Here is a 24,945-nt window from a genome sequence, read left to right as displayed (position 1 = left end):
TATCACTTATTCTTAATTAATGAAAGAAACGGCAACAGACTGAATTGTGAATTTTGAAGTGTATGTTGCATTTTCTTGTAAAACATACAGTACTTCAGTAATCATTTAACATAGATGACTGTTTAAATTAATACGTATTTTGAGGTTGCACTTCTTTAATATGTAATCATATGATTTATTTTAGGAATATGCGTTATAAGATTTGTTTAGAAATTGTTATTGCACTGAATGATATTTTAAAAAAGACACATTCAAATGTACTAGAAAAAAATAAGACAGTTAGCTGCTTGAAACCCCCAATTTAATTAGCATCCATGATGTACAGGGTAATTCAAAAAGAATACCACAACTTTAAAAATCTGTATTTAATCACAGAAACATGATGGAACCTTGGGTAATTAATCAATGTGAAGAGTACTTAACTCGTTCCACACTTTCTGTTGCATCCCGGGCTTAACAGTTTGGATAGCTGCAGTTATTCCTTCTTTTAGTTGAGCAACCAAATAAGATTTCAGAGCTTCTTTAAATTGATGACAGCAAGAGCTTAGCTGTCCTTTTCTTTTTTGCAGGGTTCTTGATTGTCAAAGTTTTGGTATTCAGTTTGAATCACCCTATAATGCCAGCATAACGGTTCAGTACCATGGACAGCACCATTTAATTATGTGCATTATCCAGTTACATTTTATTGTAGGGTGTTCATACAGAGTAACTATTCATTTTAAATAGCTGAAATACTGATAAAAGACATACATTTTTAATTTAATAAATATATTTAATTGAATAAAAAAGTAATCAGAAACAAATAATGTAATAAAGTTTTTGAAAATGTATGCTAATAACATTCAAGCTATTTTATGCTTTAAACTTTTCATTTCTCTATAAACATTTTCTGTTTATGTAGACATATTCTGATGTGGTCTCAAACATACAGTTGAAGTCAGAATTATTAGCCACCTTTTGAAATTATTTTTCTTTTATAAATATTTCCCAAATGATGTTTAACAGAACAAGGAAATTTTCACAGTATGTCTGATCATATTTTTTCTTCTGAAGAAAGTCTCATTTGGTTTAATTTAGCTAGAATGAAAGCAATTTTTAATTCTTTAAAAACCATTTTAAGGTCAAAATTATTAGCCCCTTTCCTATATATTTTTGATAGTCTACTACAAAACAAACCATCATTATACAATAATTTGCTTAATTACTCTAACCTGCCTAGTTAACCTAATTAACCTAGTTAAGCCATTAAATGTCACTTTAAGCTATGTAGAAGTGTCTTGGAAAAATATCTAGTAAATATGGTTTGCTGTCATCTGCCAAAGATAAAATAAATCAGTTATTAAAAAATATTAATTAAACTATTATGTTTTGAAGTGTTAAAAAAAAATCTTCTCTCCGGTAAACAGAACTTGGGGGAAAAAAATAAACAGGGGGGTTAATAATACAGGGGGTCTAATAATTCTGACTTCAACTGTATATTTATTGTTTATTTATTACCTCTGTATTTATTTAAGCCATATTAGCAAGATTTCTGTCAAAGTGTGTTTGACTTTAAATGTGACACTAAAAACTTTATCCTAGAAAAACCCAAAAAAGACTTTTACAGCTCTTCCACAAATAGGAAAGCAAAAAAAGCTGACGCCAAAATGCTCTCTTTCCTAGGAAAGAAAATAGATCAGTAATCAAAGCCTGGAAACTAAAAACAGAATCGCAACCGCTAGAAAAAAAAAAGGCTTACTAAGGAGCAGTGAACTCCTCCTGAACTATGAGATACTGCTTCTGCGCTTACACTGTCTATTAGTCCTGGAAAACTGGGTTAACAGCTCTGGGAACATGGATCCGTATGACACTGCAATTTACCTTTACAATTACTGAATAATTTATTCCTAGTTTTGTGCTGAAAATGCAAAAATCTGTGAATGAAAATGTCCCAGACTGAAGTGATATCAGAAAACCACCTTCATTTCATTCTCTATGTTTCATACTGTGAATCAATTTTTAATTTTAATATATGAATTCTCTCAGGTAGTAATAATGTAGTTTTTTTTTTAGCTAATAAATATATATTTGATTCTACATCAGTGTAATAGAAAGAAAGATGAAGGCCAAAGGTTATAAGTGAGTTTATATAACATTTTATTTTGATGTATTTGTTATTTGCTTGGCCACTAAAAGGAATAGTCCATACAGAATGAAAATTTGCTGTTAATTGAACCCCCCTCATGCAATTTAAAATGTATGTGATTTTTTTTCTGCAGGAAAAAAAAATAAATAGGATTTTTAGCTGAAAAAAGTAATGTGAAGTGCTACTGACACTTTAAGTGCCAAAAAAAAAAAAAAACCTTTGGAATGTTATGATCTTAGTTAGTCTAGCGATGTGACCACAACAGAAAATAAATGATTGGTGATGGGTGATGTGCAATTGCTAAAAAAGAACTCTCATTTCCCCAACCAGGGGTGCATTTCCGAAAACCATCATTAGCCAACTAAAGTCGCAAGTTCTGTCGTTACAAACATTGTTTGTTGATTTGGTGTTCTACTGGCAGTTATCCCCCCTATGCCCTATTCATTTAGAACATTCTGACATTTAAACATAGAATTATTGAAAAAAAGTATTAAAGTCCTCTATCTTAGGTGTAATTTGCTTTCAAAGTATTGTTACAGAACAGTTTAAGTTTACATTTGCGCTCCCTTCGCAGTGCACTTTGAAAACATTAATGTCATATTGAACACAGTCATGGCTCATGACGAAAGCTATAGGTGACCTATTATTTAAAAGAGGAATTTATGCTATGACTCCAAAGCTTGTGAAAACAAAAACCATAGCATACGCTAATGCTTTTAATTTGTAGTAGGTTATTTATTAAGTATCTGTACTGAATATGACACGGGCCTGTTGGTTAGAACATTTCTGCAGTGGTTTGCATGTGTCAAATTGTAAAAGTAGACTTTTTGGTAAAAAAAACAAATAAGCAATATTCTACTTAATAACAAGAATAATCATAACAATTATCGTCATCATATCATCATCATCATTAATAGTATTATTATTTAAGTAAGATTTATTCATTTCCTAATAAATATTACATTTCATTTCTTAATAAATAGCCTCATTATTTCTTTATTTATATGTGATATTAGAAGACGTGTAAGCTTTTGTAAGTGATTTTATGTTTTAGGATAGAATATGTAATGTTCTCAATAATATTTGTAAATATATGCCATTTACATATATTTTAATTAATACAGAAAACGAGTGCATGTTTTTACCAAAACTAATATTGGATTGTTTTTTTATTCGGTATGCGAACAAAACATTGTAATTTGCACACAGAAATGACGAAGTTCTTCTATAAAGAATTTGTTACTCCACCCCATTTAGAACATAATTATGGGTGGTATAAATTATAACTTGGTTCAATTTGAAACATGGTTCTAACGATGGATCTACACTTGTCACTAGATCGTTCTTTTCCCAAATGATGCATCGTACTAAGATAGTTCAGCCGCGAGTTACGTCGTTGTTTGCAAAACGCACCCCAGAATGGCTAATGACTTAAAACACCAAGGTCAATCAAGAAAAAAATTATTTACATAAGTCAACTATAACAAAGAAAACAGTATTAATTCAGAAGGGGGCAAGGCCAAAATAACAAACAATTTCATATAAGGGTTTATTTTATATTTTAAGGTACAATTTTCACAACTGACAAATCACTTTTTTTCAATTGACTTTTAGCTTTTAACTCCTAATTTACTGCCTATTCTAAGGTAGAAGTTGGTTTAGTTATTGGGTAGGAGTAGGAATGCAGAATAAGATCGTTAAGAATATTTTATTTTATTTTACTTAATAGTAGGCAGTTAATAAGCCACTAGTTAATAGTGAGAATCAGTATTTAACTAAAATGTTACCATGTCTATTATTCATAATTCCTTACTAATTCAAGGAGCCACACATATTAATTTGGCTCAAATCAAGCCAGCTGGTCAACTTGAAAATAAACTCTGGAGTAGCTTTATTGTATAGAAAACAATCCAATACAAAAGTGTATCATTTATATATGTGTGTGCTTGTGTATGCTCGATTTTTAATAGTGCCTCATATATTGAATGCAATTGAAAAAATCATTCTTGAAAATAACTTCTTTATGCTACAAGTGTTTATATTCTGCTGCGAATTATCGTTGTACATGAAGAACATTCTGGTTTATGATTTGCCTTGATTTAAAGGTATAATTTCTGTAGTTCAATGCAATTACATTTTACAGTTGACTTGATGTTTTTTGTTTTGCGTGTTGTGTTGTAGGTGATGTTGAACAGCCCCAAACGCATAGAGGCAGAGAAAATAAAGATGGCTGAGAAAGAGAAAGCCAGAGAAAAAGAGAACAAGACACCGGCTAAAACTAACAGTGCAAACGGCACTGGTGGGACACCTATACATGTAAGCACACTACAGGTCAGTGTTTTTATGTTTGGTTAAGTTTGGGATCAGTAAATAAATATTTATCTTAAAAATGCCTATTCTGCCCACCAAAGCTACATTTAATATATAAAAAAAACATTAAAACTTTAAAATTGTGAACTATTATTATAATTTAATATAAAAGTTTATTAAATGTGTTTTAAAGAGGTCATGACATGAGAAACCAAATATGCCTTGATCATATAGGAGGTCCTGGTACCATTAACACTTTCTGCAAGTGTCATATTGTAGGTTAAGACGTCCTACTTAGTGTAAACAGAGCATTTATTTAATCAAGCTTCTTCCTGATTTAAGCATGTTTTTTTTTTTCTGCAAATATTTACAAACTTTTTTAATTCTATTGTGAAATACCTGATATTACGATTCCCAAATACAGTGTCACAGAAGTGAGTACACCCATCACATTTTGCAAATATTTAATCATATAATTTCATGTGACAACACTGAAGAAATGACACTTTGCTACAGCATAAAGTACTGAGTATACAGTCTTATGCAAAGATTTGGGCACCCCTCTGTAGCTGCAAAATTATGTGCTTTTTCATTATAAGAGAAGATCGCAATGACATGCCATTCGGTTTTTAGAGAAAGCTAGATAATGTCATGTTTTTCAGACAAAAATTAACCAACCAACTATGAAAAGGGATATTTAAGACAGCTGATTGCTAGTTGTGCTTCTTCTTATTGTGAACCTGGAATTAGCAACATGGGAACTTCAAAAGAACTTCCTAATGACCTAAAAACTAGGATAATTCACCAACATAAATCAGAAGAAGGATGCAATAAGCTATCACAAGTGTTTAAAGTTTCTATCTCTACCGTCAGAAATATAGTAGGAAAATGGAAGGCCACAGGAACAGCTCTTGTGTAGGAAAGATGTGCTAGACCAGCGGTTCCCTAACTGGGGTGTGCAGTCTAACCACCAGGGGTGCGCAAGAGAATGTTTTTATTAGTGGAAAATTTTATCTTTTATTATTTTCATGCATTTATCTTGGGTAAACTTCACATGTCATATTTTTGAGAGAAAAGAAATTCACTGAGAGAGAAAAAAATACTTTAAAACCTATGCATGCATACTCATCTCAATAGCCCCGCCCTTTCCCTAAGTGATAGCACATTCGTAATTTTTTTTTTCGCTTACTATGTTCATCAAAATGAACACCTGGTTAAAAACTGCCACTTTAAAGAAGTCAAGTGACAGTAGGGATGAACCATCTACATTGGCCTCGTCTATGGAGATGTGCAGCGGCCTTGAATATATGGACTCGAAGGATAACGAACGAAATGAAGAGGCGCAGGCGGAAACAGAAATCCAGCAGAGATATACTGATGAAGAGAATTGGGCCTATGCTATAAAGAATGTCAATGAAAAATGTCAAATAAGAAACGCAAATATAGTGACAGTTACATTGGTTTCTGGGTTTACTTGGATTGAGGATGCAGAAAATCCAAATCCACAATGTGTAATCTGTAGTCAGGTTTTAGCTAATAGCAGTCTTAAGCCCTCATGTATGGTCTGGCACTTACAAATAAGACACAGCCACTTACAAGACATGCCTGTAAGATTTTTCAAGGAAAACTGGAGGAACTGCTGAAGAAGAAAAAAAGACGCACAAAGGAGCAGTAGCTTCCATCCAAAAAGTTGCACCATCGGTTTCCTGGGTAAACTGCAGCATCCACCAAGAAGCTCAAGCAATGAAAACATGCCAGATGAACTTTTGTCTGTACTTAATGATGTTGTGAAAATTGTCAACTGTGTTGCGTATTTAATTATTGTAGTTAATAATGTGTTAGGGAAAAGTTTGGGAACCACTTTGCTAGACCAAGAAAAATATCTGAAAGGGAAAGGCGAAGAATAGTTAGAACGGTCACAGACAAAACACAGACCACTTCCAAAGAGTTTCAGGAACATCCTTTCCTCATTGGAGTCATTTGAGGTATGCAAAGGCTCATCTGGACAAGCCTGAATCCTTTTGGAAAAATATACTGTGGACATAAGCCATAATCATAGGTGCTTTTCATGGCAAAAAAGAACACAGCATTCCAGGAGAAGAACCTGGGGCCTCATGTACGAAGACTTGCGTGGAAATCTTACTAAAACATTGCGTACGCACAAAGCTGTAAATGTGCGTACGCAGAAAAAATTTCAGATGTATGAAACACTGCGTACGCCGAATCTCACGCATATTCTTTTGTACATCCGAATGAACGTGAAACTGAGCGCAACATGCACGAGCGCAAAACCCCTCCCTGCCTCCTCCCCCGTATGAATATGCTAATGACTATGCTAATGGTAAAACCCAACGAAAAAGCAACGGCAAAATCAAGCAAAAAGAGAAACTTTGAACAGAATGTGAATTGGAGGTGCTGCTTTTGGAGGTAGACCGGAGAAAAGCGGTGTTATTTGCAAGTTTGTTCTCCGGAATTAACAACAAAAGAAAAAAATAGAGTGGGAGAGTTTAGCTGATACGGTTAACACAGTTGGGTCTGAACATCGCACTGAGTGCATTTAAAAAAGAAATAGTGTGGTTTATATCTGTAAACTGTTGCAGTACCCTTAGCAGTCTCAGTGGCGCACCTCATAAGAAGCATATGATCATGCACTGACACGTTCGAGCACAAACTCGGTTTGAATCCAGCGTCTGATGAACTCTTTCTTCTTTTTTTTCCCGCTACATATCAGATTTTGCCCACTATTTATCACGAGAAAGACAAGTAGGAATCATTAATAAGTTTGTGCATCATATTTTATTTGCACATTTATTGAATGGAAATGTTTCTGATTCACGCTTGCAAATTCATCTTCAGATAGTGTCTTCATAGCAATGTGCGTGCAGTAGATAGCTCAGATTACATTGGGAAAACAGGCGACCGCTGCAAATTGTGCTTTAATGTTTAGCTGGTCAACTGTATGGTATGGAAATCTTACATACCTACTAGATGAACCCGTCTCATACAGCTGCCATTGCAAGGATCAGACACTTTGTAGAGAGGAATTTAACACAACTGCCTCTAGGAGTCGCCAATGGAAATAAAACAGACACGCACAAAAAATGTGCGTACGCCTGCCAGAAAGCTGCCGTGAACCTGCGCACATTCCCACGTTCAGTTCATTGTTAGTAAATCCAAACGTGAGCGATTCTGATCGTGAAACCTGGCGTACGCAAAGTTTTTGTGCGTACGCAGCGTTGATACATGAGGCCCCTGCTCCCTACTGTAAAATATGGTGGAGGGTTTATCATGTTGTGCGGATGTGTGGCAAGCACAGGTACTGGAAACCTTGTCAAAGTGAAAGGTTGCATGGATTCCACCCAGGATCAGCAGATTCTGAAGAAAAATGTTCAGGAATCAGTCAAGAGGCTGAAGTTACGACAGGGTTGGATGTTTCAGCAGGACAATGACTTAAAACACGGTTTCAGATCTACCAAGAAATTCATGGTCAGACATGATACAATGTTCTAGAACGACCACCCCAGTCCCCAAACTTGAACATCATCAAAAATCTATGAGATGATTTGAAAAGGGCCATTCTCAACACCCATCAAACCTGACTCAACTGGAGAAATTTTGCAAGAAAAAATGGTTCAAAATGCCTTCAGCAAGAAATCAGGCACTTGTCCTTGACTATAAGAAGCATCTATAGGCTGTTATTTCAGCAAAAGATGGCTGTTCAAATGGTCGATGCCATTATTCTGTTGGGGTGCCCAAATTTGTGCATCTGTCTGTTTTTGTTAGGACTTAAATTGCAAGGCATCTGCTGATTAAATAAATGTTTTGTTCGAACTAAAATGTTGCTTTTTTCCTAGGGTATAAAATATATCCAAATGAAATTGCTGATTTGAGGGGCCAGCAGGCTATGGCGTGCAATTCTGAAAATGATCAAGGGTGACCAAACTTTTGCATAAGACTCTACAGCTTGTATAACAGTTTATATTTGCCGTCTCCTTAAAATAACTCAACACACAGCCATTAAGGTTGAATCTGCTACAAGTGAAAATGTCCACAATGGGCCCAATTAGCCATACTCCCTTCTTGGTGTCATGTGACTCGTTAGTGTTACAAGGTCTCAGGTGTGACTGGGGAGCAGATGTGTAAAATTCGGTTTTATCACCCTTACTCTCGCATACTGGTCACTGGAAGTTCAACATGGCACTTCATGGCAAAGAACTCTTTGAGGATCTGAAAAAAAGAATTGTTGCTCTAGGCTACAAGAAGACTGTCAAGACCCTAAGTTGCAGAATAGGACAGGATCCACTCAGAACAGGCCTCGCCATGGTTGACCAAAGTAGTTGAGCGCATGTGCTCAGCATCATATTCAGAGGTTGGCTTTGGGAAATAGACGTAATAGTGCTGCCAGCATCACTACAGAGGATGAAAATGTGGAGGGTCAGCCTGTCAGTGCTCAGACCATACACCGCACACGGCATCATATTGGTTTGCAGGGCTGTTGTGCCAGAAGGAAGCCCTTTCTGAAGATGATGAACAAGAAAGCAAACAGTTTGCTGAAGAGAAGCTAACTAAGGACATGGATTACTAGAACAAGATCAGATAAATTAATTTGGTTCAGATGATGTCTAGCGTGTGTGGTGAGAAGGTGAGAAGTACAAAGACAAGTGTGTCTTGCCTACAGTCAAGCATGGTAATGGAAGTGTCATGAATTGCATTCAAAATCCCATACTTCCATATTATATAGTATGTTAAAAACAGTATGCGAGTCGAGTAGTATATCGAATTCATAAAATTCAAAAAGCAGTATGTGAGAAGCACCTCGATGACCTACTATTTCCTGTGAGATTCTGATGTGTGCATCTGTTGGATGCTACCAAATCCCATGATGCACCAAGAGAGAATTCATGAATGGGTGAGAAGTGGCGTAACTGAAGCAGGTAGATCATGTGATGATGACAAAATGGTGGATGTAGTTAGTCTTTATTCCATTCATACTACTGATATTCATACTGTATAGAACTTACTTTTCTAACCACCGAGTAGTACATTTAAATTCAAATGCAGTATCTACTGAGTAGTTGGCAATTTTGAACACAGCCATGGTCTTGGGCTGCATGAGTGCTGCTGGCTCTGAGGAGCTACAGTTTATTGAGGGAACCATGAATGCAGAGCATTATTCCAACATCACATCGAACCCAAAGATAGCTACAAGAAAGCTACTGCCCTGCTAAAAAAGCTGAGGGTAAAGGTGATAAGCATCTTCAGAGCATCCTGAAATGGAAGGTGGAGGAGCACAAGGTTGACTAAGCTCGGCGATGTTGTCCTGGAGGAGTGGAAGAGGATTCCACTGGGAACATGTGAAGCTCCGGTGACCTCAATGCCCAAGAGGGTTAAGGCACTGCTGGAAAATAATGGTGGCCACACAAAATATTGACACTTTGGACAATTTACTTAGAGGTGTACTCACTTTTGTTGCGGATTCGACATTAATGGCTGTGTGTTGAGTTATTTCGAGGACACCCAAATTTACACTGTTATACAAGCTGCATACTCTCTATTTTATGTTGTAAATAATGTTGTAATTTCTTCAGTGTTGTGACATGAAAATATATTATTAAATATTTACAAAATGTGTACTTACTTATGTGACATACTTTTTATATTCATTTATTTATTTTATTTATTTGTTTGTTTGTTTGAAACACTAATTTGTGATCCAAAACAAGTGCTGCACATCAAAACAAATTAGAATCTAACAGCTGATCAGCCAATAATAAAAAGGGGTAGCTTGGCTGGACTCTAAAAGGGGAAAATAAATAATCAAAATGGAATAAATCACAATTTTTTGTTTTGCTTTTAATAGCAAAAAAACTTTAGTAATATTATTATTGCCCCTAAGGATACATAAACAAAACCAGTCAAGACCCCTTTAAAATGTATTTTTATTTTTACTTCAGCCTTCAGTGTCACATCATCTTTCAGAAATCATTCTCATTTCTGCTTCTTAATAAGCATTTATTATTATTTATATGAATATTATTAGTGTTGAAATCTGTTGGACTGCTTAAAAAGTCTGTGGAAACTGATACAGTACAATTCAAAAGTACAAATAAATATTTGATTTATTAATTAAAGACAGATTAAATTGTTTAAACATAAGTAAAGAATAATAAAGTAAAAAAAGAAGAAAATGGAACATTGATAATTCAGATTAAGTGTCAATAATAGTTATGTAGTATAAACATATTATAATAAAAATGAAATAAAAGATAATAAATGAAAATAAAATAATAAAAAAGTAATAAAATATTATTAAAGTGAAAGTAAACAATAATAAAGTACACAAATGAAAAAATGAAACTTTGATAATTCAGATTGAGTGTTGATAATAGTTATATAGTATAATACAAATAGAATTATAAAAAATATTATAAAACTAATAAAAAAATTTAAAAAATAATAAAAAATAACAAATAAAATAATAAATATAAAATAAAATAAAAAATGTACTTAAATATTATTAAATTGAAAGTAAACAATAATATAGTACACAAATGAAAAAAAATTTAACTTTATATTTCAGATTGAGTGTTGATAATAGTTATATTGTATAATAAAAATAGAACAACAGACCATTTCATTATTTGTTAATGTCGTTTGAAACTGAAGACCAGAGTAACAATGCTGAAAATAGTTTAAATCACAGGAAACAACATGCAAAAACTTAAAATTGTAATAATATTAAACAATTTCACCGTTCTTACTCTTTTTTTTTTTTTTTTTTTTGGATAAAAATAAATGCAGACTTCGTGAGCAGAATAGGTTTCTTGTGAATTCATTAAAAAAATCTTACTGATCCCAAACGTTTAGTGAACATGTGTTACTGTTCTCTGTATGTAAGATGTGTGTGTGTGGTCTCTTTATGTAAGATAAATGTGTGTGTTAATGGGTACATGGGGAGATGAAATGGCTGTAATTGAGTCTACCGCTCTGAGCGCGCTCAGTGGGACACGGGTGCAGAGTGGAGCAGAGGATTCTGGGAGACTGAGAGTAATGTGACCCGACAGCACTCAGGCCTGAAGCTATGACAGAGCAGCACAGGGGTTCACAAGTGTGTGCGTGAATTAGTGTGTGTCTGTGTGAGGGGTAGAGGTCATATTACAAACAATATTTAAGAGAAATATCTTGTGTGGATGACTGAAATGGCTTCCCTGACGATTGAAGTTCATGATAAACTGCTCATCTCATGATTAACATATAAGTGCTCCAGTCAAACATTTAACATTTATCATTAAAGCCACTGATATCTCATTACAGTTCTTGTCAGTTAAGGTCTCTCTCATTTATTTTAGATTAATACAGTTATGTGAACACTGTAAAAGTATCTCTGTTCCCATATTTTGTGATTCACAGGCATTGTCTGTTTATCTATGCTTTGAATTCCATTATGGTATATGGATTAGATAGTATCTATGTAACTGGATGATTATCAGGGCTTTACATTTTTTGATCACCAGCCTCTGTGGCTAGTAGTTTTCCAACGTTACTAGTAACATGCCATTTTCACTTTATTTGTATTGGGACCTTGCTCAATGTGCATGAGCAAATGGGTTGTGCTTTCACAGTGTTTCACTGAAATTAGTTCCTTATTTCACAAGACTTTTCAGAGCTCATCCCTAGGGCAAGACGGAATCTGCGGATATTTTTTGCAATTTCTGCGCAGAATTTTATTTAAAAATCTGCAGATTTATGCGGAATGATTTTGGATATTATCATAACTAAAACCTTAATATATGAACTAAAAAGTAATACCTTTTTAACTCATATTTAATGTTTACAATGCAGCTCCAATTAGATCCACTTTATTTGGTAAACAAAGCAAGTCTTCTATATAATATATCTACTAAAAGTGTCAACGACTCGGTCCCAGTCATTCCCCTCGCTGGCCAGCAGAGGCCGCCATCTCCGGACTTCTAGCATTACATCATTCACATACGCTGATTGTGCATACACCTGTTCTGAATCAAGCTAACGACCCACGTACCCTTTATAAGCCAGCTCCAAACACTCAGTGCGAAGTCTTGTTTAGCCCCGGCCAGCATTTCTGAGCGTTATTCCCTGCCTGATTCTTTGTGCATTACTCCAGCCTGTCTCTGACACTGCTTCGCCTTCTGCCTGCCCACGACCCACGCCTGATACACAGACTCTGATACTCGCTACCTGCCCACGAACCTCGCCTGTTATACGGACTCTGATACTTGCAGCCTGCCCTCGACCTATGCCTGGTAAACCCCTCTGTGTCTGTTCATTGCCAGTCTTGATACTTCATAGACTGTTGTGGATGTGTGTTTGCACGCTAGTGCATATTATGTGTTTGAGTGAAAGCTTGACTAATAAATACTGCATAATGGATCCCTCCGTGTCTCCTCGTTACAAAAAGACAGAAAATACTAACTTGTAAATAAATCATTTGAACATTTTCATGTTAGTCAATAATTATACTGAAATTATTTTAAAAACTGAATAAATATATTTATAAATTTACACACATGTACACAAGTAAATAAACAGAATTAATGATGGGCTAAAAATCTGCAGAAATTTGCGGAATTCTGTGTGCGCAGATTTTGTGTGTGCCTACTCATTACTAAGGAATTAACCATTTTTTTTCTTTGGCCACACCAAAAATAAATAAATGATTATTTCTTAGCCACAAATGTTAAAGAATGTGTTAAAATAAGTGAAATATAGCTGTATATGTACACTTTTTATTTAAAAAAATCCTAAAAAATACATTTAACATTGTTATGACACAGTAATCTATCCGGGCTAAAGGTCCCAGATCACCAGTTAACTATAAAGGAAAGCGTCAAAGACAACGCTCTGGTTACTAAAGTAACCCTCGGGGAACAGAAATGCTATCAGTGAATTTACTTAATTCACGAATGGGGGATTTCATTTCAGAAAGCCACTCGTCTGAAAGAGTATACAACGGGCCAATGAATGCCAATGAATTGGCAGCGTAAGCTTGCGCACGTGTGCCTTATTGCCAATTATCTCCGCAAATAAGCACAGGTGAAGCAAGGACACGCCATCCTTTTAAGAGACTGAACTACAGGTAAGGAACAGTCAATATGGCGATGTTAAATAGCATTTCCGAGGGTTACTTTAGTAACCAGAGCGTTCCCCTTCGGATGGGGAACTTTAATTCACGAATGGGGAAATCTCTGGAAAACGCCATAATGACTGCACCTTACCTTCGCCTCGATGAGAGGATAGCCAGGCATAGCGTGAGCGCTCCTGCATCAAAAAGAGGTGCGGTCCTCCAACGTGATCCCTGGCTCTTACTTATCCCACTTCAAAGAAGTTTTATGGATTAGATATATTTTTTGGGAAGTCGTGAGCATCTAGATAATTCTAGGAAAATACGACAGTAGGTTGGGAAAGCTTGCAGTCCTGATAGGGAGGACGCTGCGGAGGCCATCTGCTACCCAATGAGGAAGACATGATGGCAAAAAATACATATGGACTACCCCTGAAAGGGGAAGTACGCATATAATAAGATGGTTAGCGGAGAGGGAAGACACGGGTCTGCTCGTGAGGGGGGATTGCACCGTGGCTGAATAAGCATATGGGATCGCCTAGCAAGTGACTCCTCCGCTGAGTCAGCGCTGAGTCAGTGCACTGAAAATTACTGTTGGAATTGGGGCCCTGCCTTCCAGCGGGGAAAGAGCAAATTTTCTCTTGTCCGGATGACCTGTCTCAGGGACACTTCGCGGTCCGTTACCGGACTTAACGGCACCCTGGGCAGGGGGGGCTGCCTGCTTCCAAGGTGCTCGATGCGCCCGCTTCGCCGGAGGCGCAGGCGGGGGCCGGGCAGCACTCGTAGGCAGACGCCCTCGGCGAGGAGCAGCAGATGTGGATGGTTTGGCGGGCGGAGCGGGCTTACGGTCCCGCCGATAGATGACATTACCCATCGCATCCGACTGCTCTCTCACCGCCTTGAACTCCTGGGTGAATTCACAGACGGTGTTGCCGAACAGGCCAGCCTGGGATATGGGGGAGTCAAGAAAGCGAACTTTGTCGACTTTGCGCATATCAGCCAGGTTTAGCCAGAGGTGGCGCTCCCGGACCACTAGTGTGGACATCGTCCTCCCCAATGCACACGCAGCAGACTTAGTGGTCCGAAGAGCATAGTCGGTTGCGGTGCGAAGCTCCTATAACAAGCCTGGGTTGGACCCACCCTCGTGCAGCTTGGCCAGCATCTGCGCTTGGTTGCGCTGGTAGGTGGCCATCGCGTGCAAGACGGAAGCAGCCTGGCCCACAGCCTTGTAAGCTCTGGCTCTGAGGGAGGCAGATAACCTACAGGCTTTGGACGGGAGACGAGGCGGACCCCGCCAAGAAGAGGCGCCACGCCGACAAAGATTGACCGCAATGGTGCACTCAACCGGCGGAATCACTTCATACCCCCTGGCCGCTCCGCCGTCAAGAGTGGTTAGGGCGGAGGAACGCGCAGCACGGGCAGAGAAAGGTGCCCTCCAAGACTGCTTGAGCCTACTGTGCACCTCCGGGAAGAAGGGAACGAGAGGCTTCGAAGGCTTCGCCCTCTGGTCCTCTACGTAGCACCCATATAGTCGGTCCGGCCGCGGAGCTGGGGGATAAACCATTTCCAACCCCACGGCCAAAGCAGCCCGGGAAAGCACGGCTAACATGTCCGTTTCAGGATCCGTCTTGACAGCGCTCACCTGCCCGGAGGGGGTGAGCGGGTCTGGTTCATCATCGGACAATGAAAGCCCACCCTCCGATGCCGCGGTGGACGTCTGGTCTCGGGTGTCATCGAGCGTAAGGGCTACCATTTGGTTAGACAGATCGCTTCCCCCGCCCGAAGCTTGGATGGAGCCCTTGGAGGAACGGGAGGTCCGCGGGCTCGTGGGCGGCGGATTATCTCCAGCTGAAACCCTCAGATCTGCCCGAGTGCCCGCTGCAGTGCAGGGGACAGCTGGGGTGGTTCGCCCCTTTACAAGGGCTATCCGCGATCTTAACTGTGCAACAGTCATGGCATTGCAGTGACGACATGAACTGCCCGCGAGCACCACATTAACATGTTGGACCCCCAAGCATGCAACGCAGTGATCGTGCCCATCATCCGGAGACAGGAAACCACCGCATCCAGAAACGCACAGTCGGAGCGCCATCCTGAAAACGACGTGCTGCACGACTGTGTTGCTCTTTTAGGAAATAAGCAACTTATACGCACCGCTCTGGAGGACCGGACCCAAAGAACGCCAGGCAAGGGAGAATGCCAGTTCGACCAACTGCCACCGCGTGTACACACTCTGGACTGGGAGAATTCTCGCTGATAATAGCAGGAGGAACCCTCATCGACTCTCTCAGAAGGCTTGTGAAGTCTCTGAAGTGAAAAGGATGGCGTGTCCTTGCTTCACCTGTGCTTATTTGCGGAGATAATTGGCAATAAGGCACATGTGCGCAAGCTTACGCTGCCAATTCATTGGCATTCATTGGCCCATTGTATACTCTTTCAGACGATTGGCTTTCTGAAACAAAATCCCCCATTCGTGAATTAAGTAAATTCACTGATAGCATTGAAGTTCCCCATCCGGAGGGGAACCAATTGCACCAGTTGCGTTTACAGGGAGGTTGCTTTTTAGGAAACTGAGCTTTTTAAACACACACAGGTGATGTGAAGCACGCAACACTGAAGCAATTGTCAGTGAGTGAGGATCGCCTGTGTCTCACGGTGTGCGAGACCATCCTCTCTTTCAGTATTAGCCTGCTTTCTTTTCTCCTGCATTGTGATATCCTTATTGTTAAATCCTATTGTTAAGCTAACTAAAAATCTTAGGCCAAAATGGCTAGTTGGAATGGCTGTCCAAACCGCTACAGTTGAAATCTACCTGCGGGTGTTAATGTCAAAGTCCTGGTAATTATGTAGTAATATGTGAAAATGAAAACATTTAATAGGCTACTCAATCAAAAGAGTAAAAGCAATGAACAACCTCTTGTACTAGTCAGAATATGTAATTATAATTTTAAGTATGTCAAGTATACGTAAATGCAATATTAAGTGTATTAAGAACCTAAATTACGTTTTAGTGAAGTACATTAGAAAGTGGATTGAGTTTGCCTAATTTTTAAATGTCAAAGCACTATACTAGACACTTGAATAAACATCTTTTTCTTTTTAGTTGTCTGGGTTGGTCATGGAAATTTGGCATATTTGGATGCAGATACATGGATATTTTTCTGTATGTCTACTAAAATATCAATAAAAGTCAATTTCTTAAACTTTTCAACAGAGCTCAAGGCCCGATAATGCTGTTTAAAAAGGTTATGGAAAACACACTTAAATCTCAAAGTGTGGGAAACTGTTAATTAACAGATATTTTGTCCAGTGGAGACAGATAGATAAATGGATGGAAGGTGTTTTCGACTGTCTTAAACAGACACCTGGGTAAAAAATAAATAAGGTGTTTTGAGTGTTATATTGATCAAAAAGTGTTTCATGTTCAGGTATAATGACTGGTAAACCTAAATTACATTTATCACTAAAACATTAGGTTGCAACTAGTCTCCGTCTTAATGAGTGAATCATCATTTCTGTCCATCTAGGGGTGGGCGATAGGGAAAAATTTTATAGCAAATATTGTATTACACAATCTTTAACTTGTCATCCTAAGTTGTATTTTGCATTTGAGATAAAGTATTTGTAGCAAATACAATCTATTTCAATTTCAAGGAAATGTTTAGGTATTGTTATGTTATTTATTATTTTATATATCAAGATATCTCTTTGGGTTGTATGTTTGACACTGCAACCTACAGTGCCTACCACCATGAAGTGATGTACCTGAATACTTTCCAGGTTTTGCTTGATACAAATATATATCTCATAAAATCTAAAAACCCACACAGGGATGTTTTTTTATTTTTATGTGAATGGCTTGAATTATAGTGCTATTCTAGATAGATTTAATAAGACTTTTTTTAAGCGAGAGACAAAGTCAATGTTAGGTCAAACATTGTTGTTAAAATAGAAATATTATTGTAGACCAGTAGTCATAAATGTATTTTTGTTTTGTATCTTCCCCTGGCATTGTTGTCATATTTTAAGAATAACATTGTAACACGAACACCAGATATAAGGGAGTGTGATATAAGGGAGGGTCAGATATAATGCAGTGTGATATTGACACATCTTAAAAATCTCAGTAATGTTTTGTAATTGTATTCTATAATTATAAATTATAGAAGTGTTATGGAGTAGGATGTTGTATTGTGTGACAAGGATAAATCAATTTTAAAAAGGTCACTTGGTGGAAGCAAGTCCTTAATGAGTCATTCATTCACTCAAATGATTCATTTGGGAAATAGCATGCAGTATTCAGCCCACACAGACAAAACAAGCTAAGAATAGCTTACAGAACAATTAGTGTATTTTGCACAGACAATCAAAATTTCACATTGTTCACAAAAGTTCACATCGGTTGATTAAGCAAGCATGAAACTGAAGATCACTGAAAATCACTTCAGCTTGGCACAACTTTAGTTCTAATCACAGAAGCTTCCTGTATTGCTCAGTGAATCTCTGGCTTTGCATTTGCACTTTGTTGTTTGTAATGAGAGAATTTGCATTCAGTACATAATGAACTCAACACACCTCTGACTAATCTAAAATCTCTGATTGACCATTGCATTAATGAAACTCAACTGAAATATGTGCAATTGGTTATAAAGACTATAGAATACACAAGACATGTCACTAGTATAGTTTTGAATGGGGTAAAGTGTAATGGTCAATATGGCGAATAAAGCCCCGCCTACTAGTGCAGGAGCCAATCGTCGATAGACTGACGATTCTCCTGGGGAAAAGCTCAGACCAGACGTGTGTTTTTACAACAGTTTGGTGGTCAACAAACACACTGGAATCTCAGCAAATACTTGCTACACAGACATATGAAATATATCCATATAAAGCTAGAAATCTCTACCTACCAACTACACTTGAAAATTTTTTTTTTTTTCTAATCTGTATGAAACTAACTAAAGTCTGCCCCATCAAACGCACATCAATAGCCCCTTTCACACAGTGATGTTTCTGGAAAATGACCGGAATAACTTTACTGGTAAATTTTTAAAAAATAAGTGCTGTTTACACAAGCGAGGACTTTCTGGATTTTTTTCTTGAGAAGAGCAATCACACATCCATTCCAAAATAACGGTAAATTCTGACGTTATTAACCAGAAATGAGCTCTAAACAACTGCTCTTGTATTTGTAAACATTGAAGGGGTCTTGCTTTTGTTGATGGTTTCACTTTTATTTAAAGCTTTATCAATAATGCAGCTGCTTTTGTCCCAGAGACATCCAAAGGCAGAAGTACGAACCGCAGATAAATGTTTACACATTTGATGACATTACAAATTCCGTGGATGGATCAGTATTGTGAACGACTTCGATAAAAACATTTGGAGGAACACTTTCTCATGTTGAGATGTACATAATGTGTGTTCTGGCGCTCACCGGATGCTTCACGTGCACACGCGTCAAGCAACTAAAGCAGAGCTTGAAGGTTTTTTGTGGTTTTTTGATAATTTTTTACACGGTTGGCACTAGGAAGGAACACAGAAACGTGTTCTGACTAACATTTAGCAGCTAAAAGTATATGGAAAAATATTCAAAGGCTTTTGCTTTCATAAACAGCGCGAATGTGAATGTGTCTGAATGTGTCTGAATGTTCGCCCGTAAAGACGTAGATGTCTGGCAGTTTCTGGCAGTTTTCCTTCTGCATTCACAAAGAGCATCATTCCATCAAATCACTGGTAAACTTTTACAAAATTCACCAGTATTTTTAAAAAGGGCCTGTTCACACATAATCCTTGTCAGGAAAACTGCCAGTGATTTTCCCGAAAGGTCTGTATGTGTGAAAGGGGCTAATGACAGCAATTACATAAACGCCCACAAACTTGTAAACAAAGAGTCGTTGTCATTTCTGGAGGAGTTTTTCCAATTCACAAGTTGTGAATTTCTTCAGAAGAGCAGCGTGATCTGACGATCATTATCCAGATGATGAAAATGTGTAGAACAGCAATAAATGAGGTTGGTGTCGTGATCTTGTTACTGAATCAACCTATTTTGTTGATTTGAACGTTTAGAAATGAAAATTATGAGACATTTGTTGTTAAATTTTTTGAGGGGTTCCAAATATGTAATGTAATTGTAAGCTTGGCAAACAATTTTAGAGAATTTGATGTTTCCCCATTCAGACAGAATGCGGGAGCATACTGCACGAGAGGCGCTTCAAAGATGGCGGCTGAGTGAAATGACTTGACTTTGTTGGTTATAATGCTCATTCATGAACAAATCTAAATCCCATTTCATTTAACTGTCAGTTCATTTAACACATTTATTCATTTTGGTGGTATTGTTGCCGTAACTGCTGCAAAACAATTTCTGACCCTAAAGAGTAGAAAGTATTTATGTGCAGATGGACAGGTTATCCTCTTATTTTAATGTCCGTTTTGGGTTTGTGTTTTGTGTAGGTTGTTGAAAACCGCTGTAAGAAGGTGTGCACTTCTAAATCTGATCTGCGCTCCAATGATTTCAGTATTGTTGGTTCTCTTCCCCGGGATTTTGAACTCTCAAACTTCGACTGTTACGGAAAGCCCATAGAAGTCACAGATGCCTCCGGAAAACCACAGAACAAGAACAACAAAAAACCAGCGCCTCCCAAACCGGTCATCCCGTCTGCTGCTAAACGCGTTGATCTCTATGCACGAGCTCTGTTCCCTTTCACGTTCCTCTTCTTCAATGTTATTTACTGGTCTGTTTATCTGTGACCACCATGACCAAGTGTAAGTGTGCGAATATGTGCGTGTGTGTGCTTTTATGTTAATGAGGGTGATGATCATGCATGAAGAAAGCATTGAATTGTTTATCCTATGTATTCTTTGACATCTGTTATTTAGATCTGCTCAGTTAAAAGTCCTGCTTATTTCTGTTTTCTCCTTATAAGTCGCTTTTTCAGATGTGTGCTGTAGCTTTAATACGAGCTAAATTTGCAGCATGACTTTACAGACAGTGTGTGTTCAGCCATGTTCGGCTCAAACTGCTAGATAGTGACTCCATGATGTCCCATGCCAAGCCATCCATAATGTTTATTGGTTATAAACTCAGGCAAATGTGCTTATGGAATAAAGGACTGGATCGGATCTTAACACAGACAGCATGCAGTGGTGGTTTCATGGGCTTATTGCATACAAGTCTGTAAACAGAAGGGATTGAACTGCTGTTTTTGAGCCATACAATAAAGATCCTTCATCTGCTCTATTCTGATATTTTGATGATGGATGGATGGCTGAATGGATGGATGGTAAAAATGTTGCTCATGGTATGCTTTGTTGCACGTTTTTAGATGAAAAATCTATTTAGAGGGTGCTGTCTACATTTTTTTTTTCAAATCTGAAGCATGTTACTATATTATATTATATATACTATATATATTATATTTTATTGTAATTACGTAGCCCTGTATACATTTCTAAAGAGAGAAAAAGACATCTCAGGAGTTAGGGTTTTTGCAGTTTTTGTTTTCACTAATCCACCAGAGGCCGCTGTGTACGCTTTTTCAGATCTGTGCCATTCGCGCCTGCTGTTCTCACGTAAATCCACCAGAGGCCGCTGTCGACTGACTGATGACTGACTGTCCAACCAATTGATCCCAACACCCCCCCCTTCCCTAAACCTAACCAATAGCGTTTTAAAAAGCACAGATTGACCCACCTACCCCTTTCCCTAAAGCAAAGCAAAATTCCAAAGCAATTCTGAAAAAGAAAAGCCCTCTCCTGATTTTTACCACGTTTTCAGATTTTACCACATTCTTACCCTGTTATTTACTCACCTGCTTTCTGGTACCGTTCTTCACCGAACTTGAACCCCATTGTCGTGGTCCACTCCACTCTGCGTCTCAAGTCCGTCAACGTACGTGTCGATTTACCGGAGAAATTGGTAACAGTGGAAAAGACGTCCATACGGAAGTAAGCAGTCAGCTGGTAAGTGAGAAAAGAAATGGCGTCATACCGGCCCATAGCGTTCGTATAAAGAGAAAATGCAGCCATACGTACTTCTGGCTACAAAATTCACAATCTCCAGAAATGTATATAGGGCTATGTTTTCACAATGAGCCTGTGTTGGATGTTCTTCTTGTATATGTCCATGAGAAGGTGGGCCTTGTTGTGCATGTCACCTAAAGCGAACCACTGTACAGTGCATCCAGAAAGTATTCTTAGTGCTTCACTTTTTCCACATTTTTTATGTTACAGCCTTATTCCAAAACCACCGTCGCTTCCCATCCAGCCTGATAGAGCTTGAGAGGTACTGCAAAGAGGAATGGGCAAAAATTGTGCCAAGCTTGTGGCATCATATTTAACAAGACTTGAGGCTGTAACTACTGCCAAAGATGAATCAAGCTATTATTGAGCAAAGGCTGTGAATACTTCTGTACAAGTGATTTTTCAGCTTTTTTATTTTTAATAAATTTGCAACAAACCACAAAAAACATGGGCTGACATGTGATGTCCATTGTGATGGACACAGGGTTCGAATTATAATTTAAGAAAATAATAATAATACAAAAAAATCAATGCACAGCCTATTTCAACAGCCTCAAAATAACAAAGTGCCAACAACACATCTTAACACACCTCCTTTTCAGACTGCGCTGGGTATGATAGGACCATTAATGACGGTTGTCATAAACATGCATAAAATCTCCTTCATTTTCATGATGTGTTTTTCAGCTGCCGCCCTTAAATACAGTCCTCCGTACTTCAAATCCTACTCAAGTCCTGTCACTGTAATATTTATCACACTGAATTACAAATTTTATCCTAATCTTGTTGCATGCTGAAAGAATTACTCTTGATTATTTTGCATATATTTAGACATTTTAGCTACATTTATACACTGCACTTGTGTTGATTCTAGACAAATGTTCAGTGTGGGATGGAGCACAAGCTTTGTTTTTTTCTGCCCCGTAACCCCCAATTCCACAATCACCTCAAATTAATTCACATTTTTATTCTTACAAATTCCTTCAAATATTCCTCACGCAATTTGTAAATTTTCTTTTAGTGAACACATATTGAACATTGAAATTCTCAAAATAGCCACTATCCAAATATTCAGTGTTGGGGGTCACGCATTATAAGTAATATCGAATTACTTATAATGTAACTTTTTTACTTTTTTAAAGTAACTTTTTTAAAGTACCAAGTAAAGTAACGCATTACTTTTAAAAATAAATAATATTATTTGAGTTACCTTTTTAACGCAAGTTACTTTTTACCTTGCTTAATTGGCTTTGACAAAATATAATGCGGAATAAAAATTATCTTAGTCAGGTTAATCGAAATGAGAGAGCGTGCGGCAAGGGAACAGACAGTCGACTCGCACTCATCATCATCATCAGGTCACTTTTTTTACAGCAGATCAGTGAGTGTACTGTTCTAGTAAGTTAATAACTCAGGATATGGGTTTATTTAGACTGAGAAGGGGTATCCACTATGTTAGTACTAACTGACGATGCAAATCGTTTCACGCAAATCATTATTCGATCGGTTCACTTAGATCTTAGATCTGGCTAAAACAAACGATTAATTCGCGAATCACCCGTCATCACTACAGACAGTCAAAAACAGAAACAATGGCAGCCCAGAGACATAAATTTTTGCTATGATTATTTTGAACTTATTGAAGAAAAAAAGAGATGCAATGTCAGACACAATGCACTCAACGATTGCAAATGCATCAGGTCTGTATCCACACCCCTTTCACCTTTTATACTGTTTACTATCTGGACACTATTTTAAAGAGCCTTTTTATGGGATTTAGAAAATGAGCTTCCATGCAGTGTGTAACACAGCTCTAAGTGAATGAAAACATGAGACCCCCAAAACCAAAATATGACACTTAATAGTTGCTCTTTGATCTCTGTTCTGGACTATTCCATAATCTCACCCCACATTTAGACAAGCACAACCTTTTTTAGGTTATCTTCATTTTGAACATCTCAAAATGTTGTCCTTTTCTCAAATGTGACCCACCATGTCTTCCTTTGAAAAAAGTAGCATGTTAAAGTAAAGTCGATTTCAAGCAGAAAACTAAAACAATATCTTAAAGTATTCCAGTATTGTCACCTTTCAAGCACTATTTGCTTCAGAAGATACAAATCTATATAGAATTGAGTTAAACCATAACACACATTATTTTGTGTGCACTTTGGTTATACTAAATTACACTCAGTTATTTGATATTATATAATCTGCACTTAGTAAAAGATCACATTCAGGCTAAATATGGACATAAATGTCATTTGCATTGAAATGAAGACATCTGTAATTATGAAGCCCAGTCCTACATATACACAGAGACGTTGGAAAAGTGAGGGAATTGAGTATCACAGTTAATGATAATAGAGGCTGAATCTCTGAATGAATGATCTGATTATCCTAATGAAGGAAATCTCCGCCTCAGCAAATGTGCTGCTTTATCTAGCTGCTCATTCTTACATAATTCTTTTGTCTGCACAAGGTTTAGCACTTAATGTCTTTAAAAGGTGCGGGAAATCCAACATCAAATGAAGCTTGAGGTTTTGCTTGACTGGATAAACGTGAAATAATCAAATTTCTGCACAATTTGCATAATTGTCACATTATAATGCATTGTATGTATAATCTAATAGTAGGCTATATGGGTCATGTTCATAGTAGCATTCTTTGTAAAATAAAATAAAATAATAAATAGATGAATGGATCATAGACCAGTGCAAAGCAGTCTACTAAAGTGGCTTTTTTGCTAAGTGGTCCGTGTGAAAGTGTACAGAATAAACAATGTTGTTGTGTATATGTACAGTGCTCAGCATAATTGAGTACACCCCATTTGTATCCATTTCTCAGGGAATAAAGGCAATGTATTTTGGTGCATTGAATCAAAACAGATTTATTAAACAGATATATTTATTAAAATTATATTTTAGTCACCAAACTAATTTGGAAATCGAAACATAATACAATTAAATTCAAGTAAAATATTGCAAAAAAAAAACTACAAAATTTCAAATATATTTTTCAATGTTTTGCTTCTCTTGATTTTTCTTCTTTTTAAATTTTGTATTTATTATTTTATTTGATTTCAACCCTTTATGGGTTTCTTTTTTTCTACTGAACACATAAGATATTTTGAATGATATTGGATTCCGGTAGCCATTGACAAAAAACAAGAAAAAAAAAGCTACCGATTTCTAGCTTTTTTCTGTTCAACAGAAACAAAGAATCATAAATATGTTTTGAACAAGGTTTTGAGCATGAGCAAATGACGTTTTCACGTTTGGATAAACACATTTTAATAAAAGATATATTGCCAGTAATATTATAGACAATTTAGATGTTTAAAAACATAACAGCAATGTTAATATATGCAAGAATATTCTTGATATTA

The 24,945-nt window shown here is 37.3% G+C and overlaps 1 protein-coding gene across 12 annotated transcripts in view; it reads left to right on the top strand.

Moving 5' to 3' along the window:
* The window catches only part of glrba (glycine receptor, beta a), a 68,632-nt gene extending 47,854 nt beyond the window's left edge, over positions 1-20,778 (top strand). For 6 of the 12 annotated variants that reach the window (XR_012404083.1, XR_012404106.1, XR_012404094.1 and 3 more), the window contains 2 exons: positions 4,307-4,441; positions 19,992-20,778. Coding sequence is in view for 6 of the 12 variants with exons in the window: in XM_068220872.2 (XP_068076973.1) it covers positions 4,307-4,441; positions 19,992-20,288 (432 nt within the window). In the remaining 6 variants the exon portion in view is untranslated. Of the gene's footprint in view, positions 1-4,306; positions 4,457-19,991 lie in introns of all 12 variants that reach the window. The other 6 variants (XR_012404078.1, XR_012404100.1, XR_012404089.1 and 3 more) reach the window with 1 other exon arrangement.
* Positions 20,779-24,945: the final 4,167 nt, after the last annotated feature.

Source organism: Danio rerio, chromosome 1, assembly GCF_049306965.1.
Source record: "Danio rerio strain Tuebingen ecotype United States chromosome 1, GRCz12tu, whole genome shotgun sequence".
Taxonomy (NCBI): Eukaryota; Metazoa; Chordata; class Actinopteri; order Cypriniformes; family Danionidae; genus Danio; species Danio rerio.
The sequence above is the reverse complement of the archived record's forward strand: the minus strand, read 5'-3'. Positions and strand labels throughout refer to the sequence as shown.